The following is a 16635-nucleotide window of genomic DNA, read 5'->3' as shown; positions in this document are numbered from 1 at the left end:
ATTCTTAAGTCTATGAGTGGCCAATTGTTTTTAGTCGTCTGCAACGCAACTCTACAGCTCACTATGTCGGTCTGTTGGTTGGTCTGTTGGTCGGTAAACACAAACTCAAATTTAAGCACGGTGTGACCATGGTGTTTTGTTTTTTGGTCGTGATCCCACAAATTCTACCCTTACAGTTACGCCCTATGTAGTATTAGTAGGCCCAGAGCCTAAGCCTAGCGATTAATAAGGCTATATTTCTTGTTAAGTTATAACAAAATAATATGATATTGTGTAAAAAGTAATTCCAAATGTGGCCCTACGAAAGACAATTATCCAACACCGCTAATAAAATACATTCATTAATGCATTGAATTTAAATCCAACTGGAACCCATGACCCACATCACTCTGAGCACACCGTCGACACGAAGTGAAAAAAACATGTGGAACATCGATGGCAGTGATGACAATTGACATGATTAAAAACAAAGAAGTTTAATCAAAACCCAATTCACTGTGTAACGTACGTCATAGACATTTCTATCTAAACATAGTATACGGTTTGAACATTTTGTAATACATTATACGTTGCGTGTCTTGCTTCCGCTATTTTCAATTCAGGGAAATTCCCGTTGTTTGGAGTCTGAATGATTTTTTTTTTCAGCAACAACATGCGGTATAATGTAGTACAGTAGAGTACGCTGTAGTAACGTTTGTTCAGTTGACAGGGAAATTCCCAGTTGTGTGGCTGTCACTATCGTGCTGCAAATCTCTGGCTATACGTACATACTGTATACAATGTTATTCTTAGTATAGTAAAGTGCAGTAATATTTTTTTTTTTTTTTTTTTAAATTAAAATACAGTTTTACTTTTATTTAAAAAAATTTGAAACTATAATGATGGCAAAATATGTCTGATCTAAATATCACAATAAAAAATCACAATTTTCCCATGATCTTTCACATTTTCCCATGGTTCTGCATGGTCCTAAAAAGGGTTTATACTTAAATGTAGGCTATTGTATGTTTATTTATTAAATAAACCTATCATCATGGTATAGAATAGTGTAGGCTTACATGTATTTAATGCGAATGATCTTTGTAGAAAAACAATTCCATTTGGTGTAGTGTACACGCACCCTTTTCTTATAAGGAACAACCACGTGCGTTCGTGAGCTGCATGATCAATCATTGGAAAAACAATTCCGAGTGAGCCGAACGATCGTTGTAGAAATTCCATTTGACGTACACACACACCCTAAGAAATTAATATGTGTGTTCTTGCCTGTATAGTATCTGTTCGTTTCTGCTGACAATTGGCAGAACATCAACATTTTTTCAACAACGTCAGCAGTAGGCTATAGTTTCGCGCTAGCTCAGTGGCGATTTGTCATGAACAACGCAGCTATTATTAAGACCATTTTCCGAAAGATATTTGTGTAACGTCAATCGCGAGAGTAATTATTTTATTTAATGATTTTTAATGAAAAGAAAAGCTGGAAAAGAATATTGTTTTCAGAATTATATTTTCAGCTAATAATATTAGCACTGTCTTTTTCATCCTGCTAGTCTAGTCAACAACGTCATGCATGTATATACCACCAACGACATCACACTATATTTAGACGTTGACAGAGTTTGCCCACTGGTCATGAAATATATATTCGATTCATTCATACATATAGTACAATGATAATTGTTTTCTTGGCAGAAAAACACAAACAAAACAATACACACATAATATTTACATTCATGATCAACATGGAACTTAACAACTGATCAAGCAATATAAAATACAAAAGACCTATCTTTGGAGCTCATTGTTGTGTAGTCTAATAGCGCTAGGTAAGAATGAAATTTATATCTAATTGTTTTAACTGGAATTGTTGTTAATCTTCCAGATCTGGTAACTACTAACTTATTGTTGAGAATTTGAGATTCATCAGCTAAAATACTATTTAATTTAGATATCATTTCATCATTACACATTTGTGTGATATCTTTAATCTTGACACCAGTAATTTTGCTTGCATTCCTAACTATGTTCTCAAATTTTTCTTTGTTAGACCATTTACCCAAGTAACACAACAAAGCTTAATACAGATTGAATAACACATTGATAACAAAGAGATAAAGAATTACAGCCTCTATTATATTGTTTCAACTAACTGAATACAGTCGTTAAACACCTAGAAGACACTATGTACATATGTGTATCCCAACTTAGATTCGTATCTATCCAAACCCCTAAATATTTATGAGACTCTGGATTTTCAAACATGATTTCCGTCAATAACGCGGAAAGTGGAATGTGACATTTTTCCTGAATAGTAGGCCTGTTAAGTGAACCAATCCTTCAAATTGTGGTAACATTCTGAAACTTTGCACAGTTCACTTTTCAGGTATATCTCTGCTAAAGAGGCACTTAGAGTTCTAATTTTAGGTGCAAATTATATGTTAATGGGGTCACAAAACATATTGGTATAACTAACATTTTGATTGCATGGTGGCCATGTTGGATTTCAAAATGGCGGACTTCAAATTTTTACTTTTCAGGTATATCTCTGCTAAAAAGGTACACAGAGTTCTGATTTTAGGTGCAAATTATATGGTAAACCAAACATATTGGTATTTAACTAACATTTTAATTGCATGGCGGCCATTTTGAATTTCAAAATGGCGAACTCAAAATGTTTCAGTACGGTACCTACAGTTATAATTTTAGGTACAAAGTATAATATGGTATTTAGGTCAACAAACATATTGGTATAACGTCTTTGATTGCATGGCGGCCATTTTGAATGTAGCTCAAACCATACTGGCTTTACACTATTTGTTTATGTTTATAGTTACATGCATTTAACACTTATTGTAGGTCACATTTTCCCTGGCAACACACAGCTCTGTACATCGTAAATCACTCTTTCTGCATTTAGAGCGTCCAAGATGACTAGTTAGCAACAGGTTAGCAACAGACTAGGCCTAGTCGGTACTTTACTACTCGACGTAGATACGCTAACTGACTCATAACAACTATAAGAATACTATTGAGACTTGTTTGAATACAACGCACGCGACCAACATAAGCGTACGTTCTTAATTGATACGCATAAACATAATGATGCATCGTTACGTAATTCGCGTATAACGCTTAACCTTAATTACAACATTATAATAATAATAATAATAATAATGTTTTCATTAAAATAAAATTATTTTTTCTATGAAATTGGTATCTTAACATTAATACACATGACTATGGATTTTGTAGACACCACCTGTCATTACCATAAATCCTATTTTCAACATTTTCCTATTCTCTTTTTTTGCTGAAATGGTTCATTAGAATGAATATAAAATATAAGGCCAAATACATGTTGCTATGAACAATAGTTTTATCAAGATAAAGCATATATATATATATATATGCCCTGAACATAAACAACGTTTGATGACCTGGTCCTTTGGTTGATTTTCACTGCTGTTGACAATGTGGTTTGTGTAAAATTAAAAGTTCAAAAAGAATAATTGTAATACTATATTCATTCAATAAAAGTTATATAAATATAAAACAAATTCATATTTTTAATGTTTTGAATTGCATACAGAAGTTGGCAATTTGCCAAGCAAGTGGGCGGACTCTACATTGCAGCTGGATTTTTAGTAAACATTTGTTTGGTCTGTTGCACTTGCCTCCAACCACCCTCTCATTTTAGTTGGTTTGAACTTCATTCGGCAAAGGGTGCGTGTGAAGAGATGAATGTAATTAGATATTCTTTGTGCTTCTTTTTTTTAAAATTAGAATTAAATCTTTCGTCTTTGTGGATTATTTTTTCAGGTTGAGTTTTCACCAACACTAATGCAATTAGCATCATTGGTGATGAGCACCAGTAGTCATTTGACCAAGGCTGTCTCTATTATACCAAGACTTCCAGATCTTTTGACGAGAAAAAAATCTACAAAAGAAGTAAGCTTGTGCTGTTTAGACATTAATATTTCAAACTTTAGATTCATCCAGCATACTAAAATTCAATATAGTACTTTGTAAGAAATTGATATATATTCATTACATTGGCCAAACATTAAAGGGGGGTTCCGGGTTTAAAATAAATAGTAAAAAATGTAAAATATATTTGTTTGTCTCTTGAACGGTAAAAGTTTCAATTTATATAAGCGCCCAGTGAAGCAGAACGAAGGCTGTGAAATGAGGCCAGATTACAAGTGCAGCTACGGCGATATGACACTGTGTTACAGAATAGGAAGTTCGTGAAATGGTCAATCTTCCGACGACTCGTTATCATTAACCATATCAATTGCTTTTGTAAAATTATACTTATCTGATGTAATTTTAGTCGGTCTTACCATTTATAAAGTCAATTTTCTATGAAAATTCATCAAAACAGTGAAAAATTAGATATGTTTGCACTTTACGTTTGCCGATTGTCGCACTGACTTAGGGAAAGTCTTCAAAATCAATGAAGCGTAACGTATACATTCCTGCTGAGCGAGGACAGCGAGACGACGATACACATGCTCTCTCTGCCCATGCCTGGCATCGTCACATGATAAGCAGATACAGTATACAATACCAAACTGGTCGGGTCGAGTATACCCCGTCTATAATCACAACATGAACGATGTACAGTATTTGATTAAAGGTCGACTCGACCTACCGGAATGGTATAGATAATATAGCTCGAATGAGAGAGTTGGAATATTTGTAAACATAAGTATTGCTAATTTTAAGTGTAGCCTATAGTAAAAGGCCTGGTAGTATCAATTCGCAAGGGTCTACTACACTAGCTAGCTCAATTTTTAACTGGGCCGGATCGGCTAGGTCTCCTTCCTACTACCTGGTCTACTTGCTTGATGCAGTATCCGCTTTTTTGGAGAGTAAACTAGGCTTATTTTAGGCCTACTTAGACGATCGGGACACCATACGTGCGGACGGCGATCGGACCTTGTTTTGCCTCAATATTTACAGCCGATTTTGTAGAATGTTTTAGGTTTAGATTGTTTAGGAGTTTGGTTGATAGGATGGGTTTGGAATCCACTGAGTTTTGTTATTTATGGGCCAATCGTTTAGTAGTAGGCTAGCTAGGCCCATGATGGGCCCCAATGTTTTAACGTAGCCATATGGAATCCCTAGTCAGAATGGCTCTCACCCATGAAAAAAAATGATTTAGGCTAGGCCTAGCCTAGTACGTGAAGCCGATAATACGATCTGTACTATTCGAGGTATAAAAATAGTATATAATTTATGACTCCGTAACTGTACTAAATTTTTTATTTCATTAAATGTCAAATAAATATATGCTACTACTGTTATTATTACACTTTAGGCCTAGCTTAGAAAATCTACAAAAAAATGTATTTCACAATGATCGGGTGGTCGTCGTTTGACAGGGGGAGAGAGATGTAAATTAGTTGACAAACACAACGTACATGACGTCGCGAGTTTGGAATCCACTGATGACGTGACTTTGTGAATATCTCATGAATATTAATGAGCTTCCCTAAGCTGCTGAAAAACAGACTTTCCATGAATTTACCCTAAAATGTATATGAAATTTAATTTTTTTAATTTCTCGTTACTACTTCTTCATTCTGACATGTCTATATTGTTATAATATTTTTTATTTAATAAATAAATGATATTTAAAAGCAATTTTAAACCCAGAATCCCCCTTTAACAATAGTAAGAAATACATTTTTTGAAATAATTTTAAAAATAACTGTACATATATTAATGTAATCAACCAAGTTTAAAAACTGGTGTTTATAATACAGTATCTGTATAAAATACATAATAAGTGCAAGGCAATCTAACAACAGGACGCTGAGCTCCGCCAGATCAAATGTTTACTTCTAGTTCCGAAACGATCAGTCTATGTCCCCTAAATGCTTGACTGATTTTCGATTTTCCAGTGGGTACCAAAACAGTACCATCCGTACAACTTATTGATAGCATTGCTTTATTATCCAAAACCCCTCCCACTTTCAATATATATATATATATTAATCAATGTGTACATTGAAGTATGTATATGAGAGGCACCCTTTTGGGGAAACATCACAATAAAGTGAGTATAAACATCTGACTTTATGCATTTTAATGACATTGTCAAAATGAAGGTTAAAACATAATTTCAATTCACTCGAAAAAATGAAAAATTTCAAATAACTGTTAACTATGAAATGTTCTGTCCACTTTGATAAAAAAAAAAAACCCAAAAATAGATGGCTATTTAAACTTCATATTTGTAAAAAATCAGACACAGACCTTTTAAAATACTAAAATACAATTAAATAGCAATAAAAACGCATGGTGTATATAGCCTATAATTTGACGGCTTTGTATGAATTTGTCAGATCAAAGTCTGTTATGATAGCCTATCTTGGCAAGTCGAGCTCAGTGTCCTGTTGTTAGATTAGCTTGATAAGAGACACCTTGTGTGTGGGAAAATATTATTTTTGGATGCCAAAAAAATTATATAATTTTATGTGTTGCCTTTTTTTCACAGCCAATATTTTCTGTTATTGATAAAGATGAAGAGACACGAAAAATACAGAAGAGTATTGACAGTGGTATGCAGGCCAATGCACAACACCTTAAGTCGTATCTAAGCACATGGGATAACTATCGAGAGATCTGGGAGATCAATAAAGATGCTTTTATACGTAGATACCAAAATTTGAATCCTCCTGTTTCATCATTTGATGCCGATATTGCTAGGTTAGGGTTAGATTATTTAAGTACAATAAAAATCATATATTCTCTTTTACATAATGTTGTTTTTATTTACTAACATTCACTACTGTAACTACTACTACTGGTAGATATTTAGTTACAATTTTTATTTTGTTTCTTTAATTTTTGTTGTGCAACATTCATTATGTAAAGAAGGCAGTAGTCCCTAGTTTTTAATGGCCTGTTCCTTGTTTAGGGACCAATGTCTAATCATATTCTATAAACAAAAATTGGTGGCTAATTTTGTTAGGTACAAATATAGTTTCTACATACATAATATAGTGCTTGGTTTTATAACCAATCACGCCTATTCGAATGCAGAATTGTGCATTGCCAATAATTCATATTATCTGATCTGTTGCAACTTTATAATTACTGATTAACTGTTTTTATTTGCAATATTTAAAGATATACTGAGGTAGCCAATAATGTACAAAAGGAGGAGACAGTTTTGAACATACAATTTGTTTTGCTGGATTGCTCTCCCCTCAAATTTGCACTTTTACATCACTGCAATGAGTGGCAGAGTAAGTTTACAACGCTCTTACAATTTATGGCCAGCCAAAAACTCACCAAGTTACACACATACCTTAAGGATAACTCAGAAAAGTAAGTCATTGATTTTTAATTTATAGGAATGTCAAAATAAAACAAGATTTTAATAAAACTTTCAATAGTTTATGTCAAGTTGAGAAAGCAGAAATATAGTATAATGAATGTTTATGATTGGAAAAGTTGAAATATTTCGGAAAAGTTAAAATATTTTGGAAGTTAAAAGATTGACTGTTCTCTTTCTATTCTATATGTAGAATCAAACAAATGAAATAATCTCTCCATTTCACTCATAAAGATATATTAACACACATTTGTTTAGTACACGCCCGCTGGCCAATGGCCATTAAAATGTATGGTGGATCTATAATAATACCTGTTCGACCAGTCAATTTTTAACAAAAGAATGTCACACAGTCAAAATGATCATTATGAAATGATCAAATTTCTTCAAGCGCGCCAGACACTTAGTTAAAGGATTGTCTCATAAGTCTCATAATACCATTCATATCCACTGCTTGTAGTCATAGCGCAAAGGTATATAATGTATATACTAGGAAAGATAATCAGCTTGCACAGCTTGTTCTTTGGCAATGGCATGCCATCTTGAAGAAATGCCTGTGCCTGTACCATTTGGTACGTACTATATCATGCTGTGAAATAATTGGATGTGGTACATCAAATATCGGCTTGATGGAGCTTGTTTTATTTTATTTATTTTTTATTTTAACCATATTTAATGAGGGTGATCCATCCAGCAGTTGCTGATCATTTGGGACCCTCAGAACAGATACAATACACAAAATACAACAAAAACAGAAAAGTGAAAGAAAAACAAAAACCTAAAAAATAAAATTAATTACATAAGAATAAAAATCTGAATAATAAGAAAATTTGGAATATAGAAAATAACTGATATGTTAAATTAAGCAAAAATATAAATATTTAGATCTAATATTTTACAATTTAAAATCTGGAAAGGGATTACATAGTTTTGAGAAAAGTCATAAGTCTAGTTTTGAAAGAGGAAAAGGATAAGGAATTGCGGATAGATAGAGGAAGATCATTGTAGAAATGAGGGGCCTTGTAGCTGAAGGAGAGTTTGAAAATTTCAAGAGAGGGTTTAGGATTTAGGAGGGCGTATTCGCCTAATTTAAATATTCAGGAACCATCCGTTCAGTACAGACATTCCAGAACCTGCTCTAGTTAGAAGGTATTACCAGGGAAGAGTGAGTTCAGTCAGTAAAAGTACCTAATTCCAATTTCCAATCCTAAAATGGCTTAAATGCAATACAATTACAAGTACAGTCTTTGTAAATAACTGATTATGATTTGCCTAATACTTTTTATACTGTGTATGTTTTATATGATAACATACACATATATCTATATATACTATGAGCATACAATATGTTTTATACTATAACGCTAGCTGTACTGAACTCACAGCGACGCCTGTACCAGGTAGTTAACCACAATCGAAAGACAACACAAGTATTTTCCAGTCGATGTTGAGTTCACCAGGTTCAACAATTTAACAGGCTTTTTATCGACTTAGTTCAGATCACTGAAATGTGATTGACAGGAAACCAATCAAATGGTTCACAAGTTACGACATTGTAGTTTGTGAACAAAATGTATAACCGCTGATGCTCCTTGAATTTTCATAACGCAGCAATCTTTTTCACCTTTTTGTAAACTTTTAAGGTCTGATGGTCTTTGAAATAAGAAGTGTAAGTCAAATTAAATTATAATAAAAAAAGACAATGTCATTTTAAAGTTTTGTCTTCATTTTTTTGTTGTTGCACTTTTGCATGTCCACTTGAGAGAGGATGCTAAACCAAGGTCGAATTAATGAATTTATGTTATTAGCAGTCCGGCTTGATCATCATTTATTCTCAACTTTATCAAGTTTAAAACTCAACACAACTCAACGTCGGTTGGAAAACCAATCAAATGTCAAGGATAAATTCATGTGTGTTATAATTAACATTAATTTGTTAGTACTGTATAACAATGTTGTTGGTAATTTAATTAAGGCATTTGGTTTTTTACTAACACTCTTCCAGGCTAAGTAAGCCTCCTCAAACGTTGGATGAACTTGGTGACAGCTTAGATTTACTTGAAAAGCTACAGAATGAACAACGAGAGATTGAGTCTCAATTTAGTCCATTACATGATGAGTTTGCAATTCTTGAAAAATATGAAGTTTCCGTTCCAGAACAGGTAATCACCTCAACACATTGTTTTACAGTATTTATTTAAAATATGATTTCTCACAGATAGACCGACCTGACATCTTGTACTCTAAGTAATGTGATATAATTTCAAACTGTAATACAGTGACCAGAATTGGTTAATGTATCAAGTATTGATGTTTGTACAGTGCATTGATATATATTGCAAATATTTTGATTTTGGCATCAAAGATTTATATATTCTCTACTAGATCAACTTTCATATTCAGTCTAATGGGGCATTTTAGTCAAAAATGATCAGAAATGCCATTTCTGACATTTGACCCACATACCAGGGCATCTTCATATCTTTGTAAGTACTGGTCGTAGAAACTTAAATTTTGTATCAAATTGTTCGAAATATACATTGAACATTTGAGACCAAAATTGACTTGCTGTGACCAGTGGTTGCCTACCTATTTGTGTTTGTTCATACAACCCTTGACCTTTTGTAACAATATTTCAAAATGTGTAACAAATAACAAAATGTATATTTCAAACAATTTAAGACCAAATTCAAGTGTCTATGACCAGTATTTTAGATACAGGAGATACATACATGCCCTGGGTTGTTGGTCAAAGGTTAGAAATGCCATTTCCAGTCATTTCTGACTAAAATGTCCCATTAGACTGAACATAAATGTATACCTTCTGATCAATTTGAGACCAAATCGCTGTGACCAGTGGTTGTCAAGATTTAAGGACCTATTGGCGTTTGCTCTTATAACCTTTCACCCTGACCTTTTGCCCCTTTTTTAAAATGTGTAATTAAGCCCTAAACCAATTTCAATAAGTCAAAAGTTCTCTGAAACCTCAAAGTGCATATGAAAGTTGATCTAGCTACTAGAGTAATAATATTTATGAAAAACGTATATTTGAATTTATACCATACTGTTATTTAAATATATTTAACGATATAGTCCAGTAAAACTATGGTTGAACCTAGAACAAATTGCAACAGAATTTTTTTTTGTTTTATATGGTTGATATGGTGAACATGAACATCATATCCAAAGTTTACCAAAATCGGACATCGGGAAGTGGGATAATTAGCATAAATTCAAAATGGCCGCCATTTGCTATTTGAAAGCCCCATATCTCCTTAACGGTTGGATTTAGACCACCTAAGTGCATTACGAGTAGATATAAATGTGATATTAAACATTCTAATTAGCATATTTAAATTCCCATATGACGTACCTATGACGTCATATGGTAGTTGTGACGTCATATATGATGTTATAAATGCTTAAATGACATTATACTATGCGAACAATTGAGAAACTGCAGAAAAACAAGTTTCTTAACATTCTCCTTGTTGAAATGAACATAATTTCCAAAGTTTACCAAAATCGGACGTCAGGAAGTGTGTTAATTAGTATAAATTCAAAATGGCCGCTAATACCTATATCATTTTGAAGCCCCATATCTCCTTAACGGTTGGTTTTAGACCACCTAAGTGCATTGCGAGTAGATATAAATGTGACATTAAACTTCGAATTAGCACATTTAAATTACCATATGACGTAAATATGACATCATAGGGTAGTTGTGACGTCATATATTATGTTATAACTGCTTAAATGACATTATCCTATGCTAAAAAATGTAGAAACTGCACACAAACACATCTCAATTCCCCAACTGGGAATTGAGATGATACATAAAATGATAAATGTTATACTGTAGTTTCGGTATAGTCAGCATCTCCATTCTGCTCTTTCAAAGTTGCTATTTCATTGCCAGAAATTGCATCTGTTTGGTGTCAATCATCGTTTATGACATATAATTTTTAGATTCAATGAGCATATAACAAGGACATTAAATAATGTGTCAACAAGGATGAAGAACCATCAACATCAACGGAATCCAAAAAGTAATTTTCAAACTTGCCACTACTAATTACAGTATTTAATTTTTCGACAACAGACAGTATTCAACTTCCTTGACAGAAAAAGTCAGAAAAATGGAATAGAAACTTTGAATGCAGATGGGGATCTATTAAATATATTACTTCGCCATCATTAAAAAAAGCGATTGCGTTTTAAGACAGAAGAAGCCAAAAATAGTGGAATAATTGGTACTTAATTAAAACATCTTAAGGAGCAAATTTGAAACATCTTTGTAACGCTCTGCACTTGCAAAGAAATATTCGAAGCAAGAACTGTTCAGTCCAAAATTAAAAAAGACATCAGAAAAGCCAATGAAGTAGACTCGCTGTGCCTACATGTATGGTGGAAGTATTTTGACATTTGACATTACATTTTCTATGTATGTATTTTGGATGGGAAACTTGCTGTGATCCAACTCCATATTTAGGATGGGGTCGAATTATTAAAACCCAGACTCATTACAGAATTAAGAATCTCTTTTCTTAAAATATATATGAGATATATATGCTGTTATAAAAAGTTGCAGAAAATTAACTGGAATGTGGCTGAATATCTTCTGATACCCATGATCTTAACCTGGATGTGTTAAATGTTCTACTATTTTCATGAGATTAAAAACATCTTTTCCTACGGTTTCTATATTTTTCCCTTAGAATAATGCTAATTGAGCATTATTGTGGCATAATGTCGTCATATATCTTATGACATCATAGGTACGTTATATGGTAATTTAAATATGCTAATTGGAAAGTTTAATATCACAATTATATCTACTAGCAATGCACTTAGGTGGTCTAAAACCAACCGTTTAAGGAGATATGGACCTTCAAAATGGTATAGTAAATAGCGGCCATTTTGAATGTAGGCTAATTAACCCACTTCCTGACGTCCGATTTTGGTAAACTTTGGAAATAATGTTTATTTCAACAAGGAGAATGTTAAGAAACATGTTTTCTTGCAGTTCTTAAATTGTTTGCATAGTATAATGTCATTTAAACAGTTATAACACAGTTATAACATAATATATGACGTCACAACTACCATATGACGTCATAGGTACGTCATATGGAAATTTAAATAAGCTAATTAGAATGTTTAATATCACATTTATATCTACTCGTAATGCACTTAGGTGGTCTAAATCCAACCGTTAAGGAGATATGGGGCTTCAAAATAGCAAATGGCGGCCATTTTGAATTTATGCTAATTAACCCACTTCCCGTTGTCCGATTTTGGTAAACTTTGGATATGATGTTCATTTGAACCATATTTACCAGATAGAACAAACAAAAATTCTGTTGCAATTTGTTCTAGGTTCACCCTATTTTTGACTTATCTTTACTGGACTAATAATGTAATGTTTAATTTAGCAATTAACGTATAATTTATGCAGATATTTTATATTTAACATTTAGACGTTGGTAAACAATTTTGAGTACCTTTACCACTCTTAGGGTAGCTCCGTGCTTAAAATTACTATATTTTAAAATAAAGCATAGCCATTGGTATCCCCAATGACATTGGTGCTGGAAGTGAAGCATGGGCATTGGTATCCCCAATGACATTGGTGCTGGAAGTGAAGCATGGGCATTGGTATCCCCAATGACATTGGTGCTGGAAGTGAAGCATGGGCATTGGTATCCCCAATGACATTGGTGCTGGAAGTGAAGCATGGGCATTGGTATCCCCAATGACATTGGTGCTGGAAGTGAAGCATAGCCATTGGTATCCCCAATGACATTGGTGCTGGAAGTGAAGCATGGGCATTGGTATCCCCAATGACATTGGTGCTGGAAGTGAAGCATGGGCATTGGTATCCCCAATGACATTGGTGCTGGAAGTGAAGCATGGGCATTGGTATCCCCAATGACATTGGTGCTGGAAGTGAAGCATGGGCATTGGTATCCCCAATGACATTGGTGCTAGAAGTGAAGCATGGGCATTGGTATCCCTAATGACATTGGTGCTGGAAGTGAAGCATGGGCATTGGTATCCCCAATGACATTGGTGCTGGAAGTGAAGCATGGGCATTGGTATCCCCAATGACATTGGTGCTGGAAGTGAAGCATAGCCATTGGTATCCCCAATGACATTGGTGCTGGAAGTGAAGCATGGGCATTGGTATCCCCAATGACATTGGTGCTGGAAGTGAAGCATGGGCATTGGTATCCCCAATGACATTGGTGCTGGAAGTGAAGCATGGGCATTGGTATCCCCAATGACATTGGTGCTGGAAGTGAAGCATGGGCATTGGTATCCCCAATGACATTGGTGCTGGAAGTGAAGCATGGGCATTGGTATCCCCAATGACATTGGTGCTGGAAGTGAAGCATGGGCATTGGTATCCCCAATGACATTGGTGCTGGAAGTGAAGCATGGGCATTGGTATCCCCAATGACATTGGTGCTGGAAGTGAAGCATGGGCATTGGTATCCCCAATGACATTGGTGCTGGAAGTGAAGCATGGGCATTGGTATCCCCAATGACATTGGTGCTGGAAGTGAAGCATGGGCATTGGTATCCCCAATGACATTGGTGCTGGAAGTGAAGCATAGCCATTGGTATCCCCAATGACATTGGTGCTGGAAGTGAAGCATGGGCATTGGTATCCCCAATGACATTGGTGCTGGAAGTGAAGCATGGGCATTGGTATCCCCAATGACATTGGTGCTAGAAGTGAAGCATGGGCATTGGTATCCCCAATGACATTGGTGCTGGAAGTGAAGCATGGGCATTGGTATCCCCAATGACATTGGTGCTGGAAGTGAAGCATGGGCATTGGTATCCCCAATGACATTGGTGCTGGAAGTGAAGCATAGCCATTGGTATCCCCAATGACATTGGTGCTGGAAGTGAAGCATGGGCATTGGTATCCCCAATGACATTGGTGCTGGAAGTGAAGCATGGGCATTGGTATCCCCAATGACATTGGTGCTGGAAGTGAAGCATGGGCATTGGTATCCCCAATGACATTGGTGCTGGAAGTGAAGCATGGGCATTGGTATCCCCAATGACATTGGTGCTGGAAGTGAAGCATGGGCATTGGTATCCCCAATGACATTGGTGCTGGAAGTGAAGCATGGGCATTGGTATCCCCAATGACATTGGTGCTGGAAGTGAAGCATGGGCATTGGTATCCCCAATGACATTGGTGCTGGAAGTGAAGCATGGGCATTGGTATCCCCAATGACATTGGTGCTGGAAGTGAAGCATGGGCATTGGTATCCCCAATGACATTGGTGCTGGAAGTGAAGCATGGGCATTTTCAACTTGTTCGCATATAATGCAAGAATTGAAGTTAAATTATCTATAAAGTACTGTACTATCATTATAGTTTATTCATTGTATGGAATTCACTTTATTTTTACTAATTTTGTTAGACACAAGAAATGCTTGATTCTCTGGGTTCTGAGTGGATGGAATTTCAACATTGCCTAATTAGTAGCGATGTCATGCTGAAGAAACATAAAGAGAAATTTAAATCTGGACTAATCCATTCTTCAGAAGAATTTAAAAAAAATGTACACCTTCTTCAAGAAGATTTCCATAACAATGGTAGGTAAATTGAGTTGGTTTAAGTTTTAGGTTTTATTTGATTGTGGTTATGGTATGAATACAAATCAATTGCAACAATGGAATGATAGTTCTGGAATTTAAGACATTTCAAACAACTAATATTGTCACTACTTTCAAGAATCTGATGCGAAAAATTGGATGGTATTGATAGTGGGTGGCAGTTAGTATGTCTCCATTGTTTGTAATTAGGTAATCTTGCTTCATTAATTCACCTTTGTACAGTTTTACAGAGATATCTTCCTCACAATTAGACATTGTATTTTACTTTAAGTTATTGTGCTGTCAAGAAAGATAGAGAAATACATTATGGAGTACATGTTTTACTTTAGAAATTTATAATAATTTTGTAGTTTCAATAAAAGTAAACATTTCTTACAAATGAACTGATTTATATTTTCTGCGTGTATAAATGGCATTTTTAATTTTAGAATTCTAATTCTATTTCCAATTTGTGTTATCATAGGTCCGTTCAATAGTCAAATTGAATGTAATACATCTTTAGAACAAATTGAAAATATACGTGCACAGCTAAAGGTATTGAAGGACACTGAGGCCACACTAAGAAGAGGTTTGAATATCTTCAAAATTGATCAACCTCCTTCAAAAGAAATACTACAACTTGATAAGGTATATAATATCAACCTTCCTTTAGTTATGAGTGTTTTGGTTTAGATCACTCGTACCCATGAGTTGTTATTACAAGAATGTATGATTCTCCTATCTACATGTGTAACATATGTGTCAGTGGCGGTTCTAGGATCTGACGAGGGGGGGTGGCCACGAAAGTGGAAAACGAGGTGCGTAGCACCGAGCGTGGGTGGGTTTAGGAGGGGGTGTCCCCCTCCCGAGCCTCAGACAATTTTGAAAAAATAGATGCTTACACACTGTTTAATAGGCTAGAGCAACTGTTTCCATCACATTTAATAACAAATGAATGTAAATTTAAATAAATCCTTCCTAAATACTGTACGGATCTTTTTCGACTAACTAATAATAAACTTTGATCGAAAAACACTTCCAACGAAATGAACATTTGCTAATGCGGTACTCGGAAAATGCCTCGATAGTGCATGTGTTGTGTACTGTGTTTTGGTGGTCTGTTAACCTCAGATATATACCCTACAGCCAGGTGAATAACTCAATGTAATTCAGTATACAAAGATTGCAGTAATCGCCATGTCTATAACACAAATCAATAAAATGCCAAATACGCCACACACTTTTTTTCGGCCGTGTACATACATGTTTATTTTATGCCTATGAAATAATAAAAGAACACCATGTTTCTTGTTTATTTTTATCATTTATACTGCATACCATTATTATATAAGAAACCCTCATAGCGGGAGAAACGATATTACACTCCACTTAGAGGTGTAAATATACCACGCTAACGCTTGCACACAAGACGGAGGACCAAGGCGGTAATTAACTGAAATGAAAAATGGTGTGTTTTTGGAGAGTGATGACGTCAGCATTCACATGAGGCGCGAGCTAGACAACGTGACACTGGTAGTAGAAGGAGTGCATGTGTTTTGAAAATAACTAATTTGTGGGTATTTTCCAAAGATTTTAAACCGCGTTTTCTTTTTAAACTCTTGAATTCATAAATAGTAATTAAACTCTTAGCTCTTTCACTATGTATG

At 34.7% G+C, this 16635-nt stretch overlaps 1 protein-coding gene across 2 annotated transcripts in view; it reads left to right on the top strand.

The window, feature by feature from the left end:
• The window catches only part of LOC144842612 (dynein axonemal heavy chain 2-like), a 182439-nt gene that overhangs the window by 46997 nt on the left and 118807 nt on the right, over nt 1–16635 (top strand). For both annotated transcript variants that reach the window (XM_078699067.1, XM_078699066.1), the window contains exons 18-23: nt 3820–3948; nt 6506–6717; nt 7141–7341; nt 9354–9510; nt 14794–14968; nt 15453–15616. In XM_078699067.1, coding sequence (XP_078555193.1) covers nt 3820–3948; nt 6506–6717; nt 7141–7341; nt 9354–9510; nt 14794–14968; nt 15453–15616 — 1038 coding nt within the window. The remainder of the gene's footprint in view (nt 1–3819; nt 3949–6505; nt 6718–7140; nt 7342–9353; nt 9511–14793; nt 14969–15452; nt 15617–16635) is intronic.

This window comes from Antedon bifida, chromosome 5 (assembly GCF_963402885.1).
Source record: "Antedon bifida chromosome 5, ecAntBifi1.1, whole genome shotgun sequence".
NCBI lineage: Eukaryota > Metazoa > Echinodermata > Crinoidea > Comatulida > Antedonidae > Antedon > Antedon bifida.
Note: the sequence above shows the minus strand (reverse complement) of the source record. Positions and strands in the feature narration are given on the sequence as shown.